This window comes from Bactrocera latifrons, unplaced genomic scaffold (genome assembly GCF_001853355.1).
Source record: "Bactrocera latifrons isolate USDA-ARS-PBARC rearing strain unplaced genomic scaffold, ASM185335v1 scaffold_199, whole genome shotgun sequence".
NCBI lineage: Eukaryota > Metazoa > Arthropoda > Insecta > Diptera > Tephritidae > Bactrocera > Bactrocera latifrons.
In genome coordinates, this window is record NW_017535507.1 from 458,257 (window position 1) to 471,508 (window position 13,252).

The window sequence follows — 13,252 nt, forward strand, 5'->3', positions numbered from 1 at the left end:
TCGGACCACTCCAACATATATGTAGCTGTCATACAAACTGAACGGGGAAAATCAAGTACTTGTATTGAAAACTTTTTTATTTGATAAGGTATGTTCATGAAATTTCATGCAGCTTTTAATTCAAAGTAACGCTATAACCTCTGCAGAAATTTTTGAAATCGGACTACGAATACATATAGTTGCCATACAAACTGAAGGGTCAAACTCATATCTTTGCATGGAAAACTTTCTTATGTGGAGATATACATACGTAAATATACGCTTACATACATACATAAGTACATACATACGTGATTTACTTAACATTAACATATTATTTAACAGCATATTAGCTACAGGAGTGCTTTTGTATTGAGTGTTTATCTAATATTTTCCGCTGGCAATTAAATGCACACACATTCATATATGAGGTAAATTATCCACGTTTATATATTTTAAGCAAATCATATGTTAACGCAGTAAAACTCCATTTACAGCTTACGCAAAATTCAACAAAACAGATTTAAGCAGTTTCTTACTAAAACATACAAACTCCCAGTTTGCAGCCAGGTGAAGCAGAGCACTTAAAACATAATTTTACCAGAGAACATGTTTTAAGTTCTCTGATTTTACGTTCTCTGGGTGAAGCAGCTCCAACATCGAACATGTTCGTGCGTTGTTGTTGCAACTGCCAGTATCTGCCAGCTACGCACAATGCCTTCGATAACAAAGCCGTAAAAACAACAAATAAAAAACAATTTCCACACGCCTGTGAAATGAATATGTGTCGTAGCACACGAATGTATGTGTGTGTGCGTGCGGCGCAGTATGCGTGCGAGTTACATTTGTATCTTGTCGTTTGCAACTAAATAACTCCGGTTTACGCTGTTTGTTTTGTTGGTTTTCTGCTGTCGCGCTGCCTTCTCCGTGAACGCTGCGCTGTGCCTGTCGTTGCCCGTGTATATGTGTGTATCTCATATGGTTTGCGTTTTTGGGAAAAATGTTTCATTGAGGTCCAGCCGGTTGCGCGCTCTCCGCTCGATGCTCATTCGTTGTTCTCTGGTCGCGCGGTGCGGTTGTGCGATATCTTTTCGTAGTTAGCGGTGCGCCAACAACCAGTCTACCTGCCGAACGCAATTTTCGTCGCTTCAAATTCAATTCGGTGTGATTTTTTGTTTTCATCAATATACGAAATAGCAATTATACAGTGTGTGTGTGTTGCGAAAATATTAATTTAAACTGATTTTTAGTTAATCGTGGCGCTGAAATTTTCTGAAAAAAAACTGCGTACGGACGTGTGTGTGTTTTTGCTGCGCTAAATGTTAGTGTTTGCGGCAGTTTAACAAAAATAAGCAACAAATTGCATAAAAATTATAAATTACTTGAAATTGTGAAGCACTGCAATATTGAAAAGTAAAAATTAAATATTACTTTAAGCACTTGAAAAGTTATTTTGTAACTCTTTGTATTGAAAATTCGTATGCCATAGTTTCAACTACTTTACGCCGCATGTCCACGACAAACACAGTTAAAACTCGCTAAGTGTGCCTTTAATATAACAACAACTTGTCTAAGTAACCGTGCAATACTGCCAACCAACAACCGTTCTACTCCTCAAAACCTCCCTCTTCTTGCTCAGCGTATGCGCCCGGAGAAATCATCGCATTCCACCCGCCGTTTAGTACATGAATCACATGTGTCACACACAGACATAAATCTACTGGCGACGTCGTTAACCTTGTCGCTGTCATAGTGAACCGGCAAACAGCAAAAAAAAAGTAGCAAATTGCGAAAAATAGGTATTTTTTGTTTACGTTGCAGCACCCACCCGTCGAAAAGCCCCGCGGCGCGCGTCGTGTTGACAACGCCAACGTTACAGCCGGCAATTTTAGAAATTTTTACGTGTTTTCGGTATTTAAGTATACATACATATGTATGTGTTCGCGCGTATTACATATTTGCTAATAATGATGCAACACTCATATTGACAACAACAACTGCAACAAAGCGGCGTGTCAATACAAAGCAATAACAATTAGCGTATACGAGTCGAGGGTGTTGTCGCTAGGCGTGTGCGTGTGTTAAAATCATTTGCAAACAGAGACAAGCAGACACCGAAAAAGTGGAGATAAAAACGTGAAACAAAAATAGAAATACAAAAAGTAAAAATAGAAAAATACAGTAGCAAAAAAATTACTAGCAAGTTTGCCGATAAAAAGTGTTGAAGTCAGAGCCAAGCGTTACAGCAACCAAACAAGCATTTATCCACACATACATAAATACATACACTTGATTTGAAAAAAAAGTACGTGTAACAACATGCAACGTCTCAGCAGAACTTTAAGTGCCACCGCCACACTTGGCTCGCGCCGCAAAACCATGATCTCCAAAGGCAACCAACGCGCCGTGTCTGCAGTCGCTAAACGGCGCTCGCCAGCCGCTTCCAAAAAATATTTAAATTTAAATTTTTGCACATTTACCTTGTTTTCATACCTAATTTTGTTGCTCTTCTGTGTGGATGTGCATGCACAAGGTTTTATGAATCACACCGATTCGTTAACCGGCATAGAGATACCGCATACCTCCGCCGTGGCCACGGAACTCGCCAGTTCGTCGGTAATAGATCAGTTTATGCCCAACTGCACCAAAGTTGCACCCGTCTTCACAGCGCGCGGCATCGATCAAGCGGAGCTACCACTGAAGCCCAATAATGGTGAGTTCATAATGCAAATTAAGAACATATCTAGTACGTATTAAGTAATAGTTACCTAGTAGTGAACGAAAAACATGAAAAATCGTCAGTGAATTGCGAAAAAACGCAGTAATAAGTTTTCAGCAAATATTACAGTTTTTTAGAAACATTTTTATGGCTACACAAAGGACTGCGAGTTCAAGTGCGAGCTCTGCCTCAATAAACACACCTAATCGTAAGTAAATTTGGCCCTAAAGTCAACAATTTGATAAGAAAGCCTACTCAAATGGCTAACAATCAATGTCACTGAGCGGCGCTGTCTTAAAAGCGTGGGGCCTCCAACTTAATCGCCCATAATTTCATAAAAAATATCATTTTGACGTGTTCATGCCCAAACGATCTGGTATTTTTGCGGTGAACATTAAAGTAAACTTGGCCGGGTTTAAGTTACTTTGTATCCAAACTTTTCGACAGCTCGCGCATAAAAAATTCACAAGTTGTTTTTCGCTGATAACGCGCCTAATAAAAGTTATCTGAGATATGTAATAAAATTTGACATGCCAGTTCTTCATAAATATATCACTCGGCGCTTGGAAGCTTGGGCAACACGTCAAAAACGCGAAAACAAGCGAGAAATTCTTCAAAGCAAATAAAACCACGCACGGGTCGCCAATTATTTAATTTTTGCCATTAACTTTGGCAAACAGCAAATGCTTATAATCCACGCTAAACTACAGCGAAAGCAGATTTATAGTCGCTAGCGGCTGAGCGCTTTGATCTTAGCGCCGCTGACAAGCGTTTACTTGCCTTGCTGTTGTTGTTGCTGTATAATTTTTCTTCAATTATAGCGGCACTTAAAATCAAGTCAATTTATCTATAACATACCATATCACCTGACCGCACCACTTAACACGTCGTACAAACTATAAAGTCGCGATAGCGGTTGGAGGCATGCATATTAAGAGTGGTGTGTGCGGCTTTTATACCCTGCACGGGGTTTATTTACTTTGTCATGAAGTTTCTACTAGATAGAAGGAAACGTCGGAGTCCTTGTAATTTATAAATATATTAATAACAACGAGCTGAGTCTTTTAGGTTATGTTTGTTTGAATATATGCGAATTAGTCCCTCAGTTTTCGAAATATTGCTCTGATATTTGGTATATATTCTTTTCTCACTAAGCTGCTGCTCATTTCTTGGAACTGCCGATATCGCACTATTGTAGCATATAGCTGCCATACAAACTAAGTGATAGAAATAATGTTTTTTGTATGGAAAACTTTTTTATTTTGTAAGATATTTTAACTAAAATTGGCATGAATCATTGTCCAAAGTAACGGTACAATCTTCGAATAAATCGTTCAGATCGGATCACTATAGCATATGGCTGCCATACAAACTGGTGGGCTAAAATTCAGACTATATATGACAAACTTTTTTATTTGACGAGTGTTCTTCACAAAATTCCACACAGATTATTTTTTCCGAGTCAGTGCTATAATCTCTGAATAAATCGTTTAGATCGGAAGTCTATATCATATAGCTGCCATATGAGCTGAGCAATCGAAATCAGGTGTTTGTATAGAAAGCTTTTTTATTTGACAAGATTTATTCATGAAATTTTGCATAAATTATTGTTTAAAGCAACGGTACATTTGGGAAAGAAATGGTTCAAGTCGGACAACTATAGCATATAGCTGTCATACAAACTGTTGGATTAAATTTCAGTCTTTGTATTAAAATCCTTTTTATTTGACAAGATATCGTCACAAAATTTCACACAGATTAATTTTTTCGAGTCAAAGCTATAATCTCCGAAGAAACTGTTCAGATCGGATCACTTTATCATATATCTGCCATACAATCAAACTTTAGGCTATAAAAATGACAAATTTAATAAAAATTTAGTGAGCTATAAGCTTTTTAGCACAAAAAAAGTTACTGATCTGCACGAAATAACGGTAAATATGTTATTTAAATATATACATATATACATACATACGTATGATTTTCCTGCTATATACATATGTATGTACATGCATATGAGACAAAGCAAGCGCATAATTTTGCTGTAGCAACAAAAACAATTATATTTTTGCAATATATATTTTTTTTATTTATTTTTTATATTTATTATTATTTTTTATTTTTAATTTTTATTATTATTTTTTATTTTTATTATTATATTTTTTTTTATATTATAATTTTTTTATTTTTTATTTTTTATTTTTTTCATTTACAATATAGTTTTTTTTATTTACAATAATCATTTTTTACATAATTAAAAACAAAATCATAAAACTCAGCAGTTAACAGTGATGTGCCAATGAAGGTAAAAATAAATCAACTGTTTTACGAGGTACTAAATGAGATAAACGTAAGCACATGCATACCTGGTATGCAACTAGTGCGAGCTAACTACATATGTACATATATACATATATGATATATCGATATAAGGATTTTTGTTGTTGTAGGTGCGCAAATGGCTGACTTGAGTAATAAGCACGTTATAGTGACTGTTGTGCATATTTACAGTGTTTTGTTTACAACTGGGACAAGTGTATAAATAGTGTATGTATATATGTACATATATGTGTGTGTTGACAGTTCTTCTTGATAAAAATGTTTTTTATGACAAAAAAAATATATATATTTTTTATAGAAAAACAAATTTTATGGAAAAAAAAAATTTATTTCGAAAACAAAATATTTTTTTATAGAGAAAATAAAAAAATAAGAAAAAAAGTTTCTATAAAAATGGATAATGAAAGTATAAAGCCAAGCACAAAAAGCGGCTAAAAATACAAGTACACACATGCAGTCGCGCAAATTTAATATATAACGTGCAATAAAATGCAGTCATAAATTTACTACTAATCGTAAGCACACTAACGGTTTTTTGCAGTAAAATAATCAGTGACACATACAAGTGCATTTGTTGATAACTATTTTTATACCATTATTGTAGTAAACAATATCAGTTAGCGAGTTGGTATATAAAATATAATATTGCGACTTCATTAGCAGCAACAGCGGTCATATTTGTATTGCAAAAGTAAATAATAATTGCAAAAACAACAAAATATTTATCGTTTGTTTACCAACGGTGGTCAGCAAAAGTGTTTAGATTTGCAAACACAATAAAAGCGGCTTACACGTTTACATACATACATACATATATGGTACTACGTTTGCAGGCGTTCAGTTATATGCTATAGTGATTTGATTTAGATTTTTTTTTTTAATTGTAGCTTTGATTCAGAAAATGACATAAACCAGATCTTGTGAGAATATCTTGTAAAACACAGAAGTTTTCATATAAGAACTTAATTTTTGATGGTCGGTTTATATGGCAGCTAAATGCTATAGTGATCCGATATAAAAAATTTCTTATAAATATTATAGTATTGCCTTCGAAAATGATCTCTACTAAATTTCGTGGTGTTGCCTTTTCAAATAAATACGTTTTTCATACAAAGGGTTAATTTTGATTAACCAGTTTGTATGGCAGCTATATGCTATAGTGGTTCGATCTGAAAAATTTCTACATATATTATATCCCTGTTTTAGAAAATAGTCTATACCAAATTTCGTTAATATATTTCATCAAATAAAAAAGTGTTTCATACATGCACCTAATTTTGATTAACCAGTTTGTATGGCAGCTATATGCTATAGTGATCCGATATTGGCAGTTCCGACAAATGAGTAGCTATTTAGGGAGAGGAGAATGTGTGGAAAATTTCAGAGCGATATCTCAACTTAGCACGTCTTGCTGGTTATCCGACGCTTGCTTCTGGGTGTTACATCGTGGTATAAATATAATCTTGTACTCTTTGTATACATATGTATTTATACCACATTCATGTTCGTGTTTATTCAATTTCAATTAGAAATTCTTCACACTTATAAGCTAAAATCCCTTTAAACCTCCATTATATAGTATTTGCAATGCAATTAATATTGGCTGCGCTGTCAGTAAGGGATTTCGCAAATAACGAAAAGACGTTGTCGGCAAAGCTTTGTGCTGATGGCGGAGAAAATAAGAAAATATTTAGTTTCAGCATTGGAGTTGGTAAGCCAATAAAGAGTTATTAATTAATGGATTATTATTAATTAAATGATTTTTTATAGAAACGAAGTAATTTTAAGGCAACAAATAACTAGTTATCGCCTGGTTACAAACTAGTTAGTAAATGGTTATAAACTAGTTAGAAACTGGTTAAAAAGTAGTTAGCAACTCGGTTACAAACTATTAACAACTGGTTACAAACTAGTCAGTTAGTTACTGCTTACAAAGTAGTTAAAATTGTGGTTAAAAGATATTTTTAAAAAATAACCAAGAAAATGGTTTGCCAATAAAGTTTCTAATATTAAAAATAATAATAATAATCATCTTTATCAATATAAATAACTAATTTTACCTGCCAGCAAGCTTTCTGCATACTATTTAACATAATTTATTTCTCTAGTTATCGCTACTTCGCGTTCTCTTCAAGTTTCGCTCATAATTTGAATTTTTAATTCTTTATTTACATTAAAGAAAAACAAATATATCAACTAATTACTAGTAATTATAATTTTTCAATGGGCATTATGGTTTCATCCAGTTGCTCAATGACTTGTCGTGCTACATAATTATTTGGACACACAAGCCGCTAAAACTACACATACAAACATATGCTAATGTTTCATATGCATATGTCTGTATTTTGCATGAATGAGCGCACTTACATACATACATATACTTCGCATATTGGCTTATTGAATTTCAATATTTACAATATTATCAGACACGCACATACATACATAGATAGACACTTTATCTGTTTGCTTTCCTTTCAGCATAATTAGCATTTGTATAATATAAATGTAAACATAACCATAAAAATATTAATAACCAATTCGTATTCAAAGTGCTGTTGGGCATGCAGAGGCACGAAGTGTTGAGTTGTGCGTTGGTTGAGGGGTTTTATATTTGCATATGTACATATAATATATAAGTATGTATGTAGATTTCTATGTCTTGTATTTGTTGATTTTATGACGCGCTTGAGTGGCATATTAGGTCGCTAGAATTTCGCGAGGTAGCAAAAATTGGTATGACATAAAATATGGTTAGCACAAAAAATCACACATAAAAATTACGGGACATAAAAAATAGTGTGACATAATAAATGGCATAACATAATAAAATATGGCAGACATGAAAAATAGCTGTCCAGAATAGCCACACATAAAAAATAGTGTGACATAATAAATGGTACAACATAATAAATGGCATAAAATAAAACATGACTGGCTTAAAAAATGACTGGCATAAAAACCACGCATAAAAATGGTGTGACATAAAAAATTTTATGACATAAAAAATTGCTCGGCATAAAAGTGGCTGGAATAAAAAACACAAATTCAAAGTCATGTTATTATATTGCTCGCCAAAAAAATTCCACATAAAATAAGATATAACAAAAAATAAGACAGATATAAAAAACTACAAATGAAAAGTGATGTGTCATAAGAAATTGTTTGATATAAAATATGGCAGACATAAAAAGGGTTAGTATGAAAAATTACAAACAAAAAGTCATATGCTACAAAGATTGTTCGCCAAAAAATATGGTTCGACATAAAATATGGTGTAACAAAAAATATGGCAGACATAAAAAATGGCTGGCACAAAACACCACACATAAAAAACGCGTGACATAAAAAATGCATAACATAAGCCACAAATTGCTCGACATAAAATATGCCAAGCATAAAAAAATTTGCCAACTTAACAAAAATGCAAATACTCATAGAAAATATTTAATTTTCAATATGTCATGCCATTTACTCAACTTAAAAAGAAAACCTACCAAAAATATAACCACAACATAACGCGCTTGCCATTAGCAGCTGCTTCCTAAGTGAATTTATTAAATAAACATAATGCCGCTAAAAGTTGTCTACACAGACGGGTTCATGCAAATTAGCGCAGAATCTGCAGTTAACTCCAGGCATTAAATGGATGTCTGACAAATGATTAGAGCGATTACTGATTAGATTAGGCTTGCACTTGTTTACACACACCTTAGGCTAACATAAACTATATGCGCTTGAACGCGCTTTTATGAGCGTGAATACCGATTTGTATTGACTCATTTAATTCACCTGCAGGCGCTGCGCATTACCGACAAGCAGCTGGGAATTTTCGACTTGCTCGCTTACAAATTAACGTTTGTGGTTTAAGTTTCATGCAAATAGAATATTCATATATATTTATGTGTATCCATCATATAGTATACTTACGTACATATGTATATGCAGCTAATCTTATATCAGTTACAGTGGCGAGTGTGTGAATATTTTTCTTTGGGTAAAATTCATTATGCACACAAAAGCCACCTTGCTACATATACATACATACATATTCTTCCTCATACACTGATCTGGAATTTGGTAAATACGCGCTAACAAAGCAGCTTTTAATTAATTAACACCTGCGGGCAGCTTAATGCGTTGAGATTTTATGTGATTTATGCTCGCTTTGAAGCGCTCAGTAGTTAGTGTTTTTGTAGAGAAATTTTAATAAATGAAATGAAAAATATTTCTAAATATAGTATATGAGCCTGTGAATATATGTATGAATGTATGTATGTGGTGAGATGAGAAAGTGCTTAGTAACGAGCTTTAGTGGCACAAAGCTTGAGAAAAATATTTTTTCAGTTTCATAAACTGCCCATTTTTGTATACGCATATTGGTCGCTCAGTTTTTGAGATATCGTTTTCAAATTTTCTACACGTCTTTTACTCACCATAAAGTTGAACATTTGTTGGAAATGATGATATCGCGCCACTATAGTATATAGCTGTCATACAAACTGGTCGGTAGAACTTAAGTCCTTGTATGGAAAACTTTTTTATTTGATAAGGTATCTTCAAGAAATTTAATAAAGTTTACAACCCAAGCCATTTCTATAATCTCCGAAGAATTGGTTCAGATCGAGCAACCATATCATATAGCTGCCATACAAACTGAACGATCGAACTCTAGTCCATATTTGGAAAACTCTTTTATTTGTATAGTTATCTTCATTAAATTTGGTCCAAATTATTATCAAAAGCAATGCTGCAACCTTCGTAGAAATTGTTGAGATCGGACCACTATAACTTGTAGTTGCCATACAAACGTTCATACTCAAGTTTTTGTATAGAAAACTTTTTTATTTAATAAGATAACTGCGCGAAATTTCGCAAAAATTATTATACAAGACATTGCTATAATATCTGAAGAAAATTGAGATCGAACCACTATAACTTATCGCTGCCATACAAATTGAACGTTCATTTTCAAGTTCTTGTATGGAAAACTCTTTTAAATGTAAGGCTATCTTCATGAAATTGGGTACAGATTATTATCTCAGAAAGTGCTACAATATCCGCATAAATTGTTCAGATCGGATTACTATAACTCATAGTTGCCATACAAAGGGAACGATCAAAAACTGAAAAAGCGTCATTTTATACTCTTTCATTCTATAAAAAATGTACCAGTGTAGGGTATAAAGTTTCAGATAATACAAAATAAGAAATTCCTCACATTTTTAGCTACACGTTCCCTTCTTCCAGCGCACGTTCTTTTTAATAAACCAATCTTCGTCGCATGAGTAAATTAATTTAAGTCCTTAAGCCTGCTAATCGCAACGCTTACTGCCAACGTACACAAGTCAACCGCGCGTCGCGTGTGTGCGCTGCCATGAATTTCGCTTATAATTTTATTACTCAATTTCAGACGCATAAAACGCTGAAAATGTTGTATAAAAATTAAAATTTAATAACCGCTAATCTGCATATGAGCTGACACAAACGGCATGCGCACACATACAAGCGCACTCCTTCATGTGTGTGTAAAATGCGGGAATTGCGCGGCTGGCAAAGGAATGCAAAAAGCGCACTAAATAGACACTCGACCAACGCAGGGACGCAAGCAGTCGGCTGTTGGCAACAAAGTCGAATTTAAACGCCAACAGCAGGCAATTGCTGACGCTGCACTACTTGCTGCTGCTGCTTCTCCATTCTTTGCAAACTTTTTTACTTTACTTTGCTTGCGTTTTTAATGAATCACGCACCGACAGCTATGGATACACTCATTTAAACGCCAACTTCATTACAGCTGCGAAACGCTGTGTAGTGGAGGAATTGCAAGCGCACACATACATACATACAAAATAAATATATGTGTGTGTATGTGCGCAAAAATCCAGGCGCATTCTTTGCAAATCAACTGTAGTCAGTGGATAACGATGAAAATCCCTTTCCATAGTCCATTGCGGCCGAAAGCGGTGCAAGCGCAGCGGCGGTGAGGGGTGAGTCTGTTGGTTGCACACTGCAGCAACAACTTATTCAACACACAAAGGCAACTGAATTTTGTCGCCCAGCAACAAACAAATGCAGGCAACAGTAATGCCACGGCAACGCATCCATTAACAAGTTCTTGCATGGCTGGCAAGCAGCTTAAAGAAACTATAAAAAATTAAATAAAAAAAAACATAAAAAGGAGTGCAGAGTGTGGTGCAACGAAACGCCAAATCGACGACAGCAAATGAAGTTCAACGCGGACGCATTTCGGCTCATTGTGACATTCCCCTTACGGTTGTTGTTGTTGTTTTTCTTATTGTTTTTTTATTTTGTGGTTTTTATTTTTGTTGTTATTGTTGTTTTTATTTTTGTTATTGTTTTTTATTTTTGTTGTTATTGTTATTGCTGTTGTTGTGGTTATTATTTCTTGTTATTGTTGCTGCTGTTGTTTTACTCATTCTTTGTGCGCCACTTGCAGTGGCTTTGTGTTGCTGCCCTTAAATCGTTGCCCACTTCTGCGCGAGACGCTCTTTGTCTGACGACGACTTGCCATACACACATGCAACGAGTGTATGTGTGTAGTTATGCGGGCAATGGAGAGCGCAATGCGCTCAGTGGGTTAACACCAAAAAGTACACCACAAACGGCACAGCACTTTGCTTAAAGGGAGCGTTACTGCGCTGTATGGACGCAATCCAAGAAATTCCTTGGACAGGCTGTGAGGTAGAAAAATGTAGTCACACCACTTCCAGTCACAAGCAGGTTGCTTGCTGCCTTTGCTGGGCGCGATAACAGCCTAGCACTTTACTAATGAGCGAATCAGTTGCAATTCAAGCGTGTCGTGGTGGTAAAGGGTGCTGCTTTTACGGTGAATTGGCTGTGACAGCTGAGTTTTTCTAAAGAAAAATATATATATGAAAAGGTGAAATATGGACAAAATGATCGAAAAAGGTGTGGAAGACAACCCGAGAAATGAAGAAATGAGGAAATAGAAATGTCGCTTTACATTTAGTTTCACTATGTTCTTAGCCTTAGCATAGAATGCGGAAACGACTAAGTTTCCTCGTTAAAACTCCGTACGAGATTCGAGCCCAAGAAACTGCGAGTCGTCGATAGTGCGGAGTGACTTCCCAATCTCTGTTCCGGATCCGCAAATTTGACGGATTTAGACTGATAATTCGAGGACCGGAAGATAAGAGTCTGTCCTAGACACGCAAATTCGACTGGTTTAGACTGAGAGCGTGCAAAATTCGAGTCCTAGTAGCTAAGAGTCGTTGCTAGACACGCAAATTTGACGCATTTGGAATGAGAACGTATAAAATCCGAGCCTCGAAAGCTATAAGTGGTTGATAATGCCGCATGGCTTCACAAAATCTAGACCGGACGTACAGATTTGACGGGTTTTAGATGGAGGGAGTACAAAATTCGAGCACTGGAAGATAAGAGTCTGTTTTGGACACGACAATTTGACGGGTATAGACTGAGAGCGTGCAAAATTTTAACAGTAGTCGATAGTACAGTTTTAAGCTTGGAAACACAGATTTGAACCCTTCAAGACTGAGAGCGTGCAAAGTTCGAGTCTAGAAAGCTGTCCTAGGTCACCCAACGAGGTGCTCAAAACTACTTATATCAAACTTTGTGGCAGAGAACGGGAAAAGCTCTGTGCAAAAAGTTACTGTGACTTCACAAAGTCCACGTCTTTTGCAGAAGTTCTTTAACTGTTGCATCATCAATAATTTTCGTCCTCTATGCATTTCTTCTCTATGTTAACCTAAATTAAGAGTAAAGATCTCTTCACCGCAAAATTTCAAATTAATTACCTTTTTTTACAATCCTCCAAAGATTGTCCAGCCAAAACAGCTAACGCGAACCCCCTCCATAAAAATTTCACACAAATGAACTCCTTAAGCTACTTTATTAGCCAGTCACTGAGACATGATTATCACAACATAAGCACACGAAACATCAATCGCGATCGGCTTCGTGCCAAGTCAGCGCAAGAGCGCGAGAGCGCATACAAAACGACGCTCAGCATAACTCCGCTAGTGAGTTCATTAGGCTGCTATGCCATGATACCTGTTCTTAAGTCGCCTTATCAACGTCATCTTTAACCGCAGTAGGCGCTGTGGCAAGCATTTAAGGCTACACAAGCATGTTGCAACATGTTTTGCTGCTCATTTTGGGTATCTCCCAGTCGTCATATGCACGACGATCACATGTTGCCACATGTGTTAC

The 13,252-nt window shown here is 35.5% G+C and overlaps 1 protein-coding gene across 1 annotated transcript in view; it reads left to right on the forward strand.

Moving 5' to 3' along the window:
• Positions 1–324: 324 nt before the first annotated feature.
• LOC108967760 overlaps positions 325–13,252 on the forward strand; it is a 77,711-nt gene continuing 64,783 nt past the window's right edge. Inside the window, exons 1-2 of the mRNA XM_018931373.1 lie at positions 325–410; positions 477–2,692. Of these exons, the coding sequence (XP_018786918.1) occupies positions 2,299–2,692 (394 nt within the window). The 5' untranslated portion in view covers positions 325–410; positions 477–2,298. The remainder of the gene's footprint in view (positions 411–476; positions 2,693–13,252) is intronic.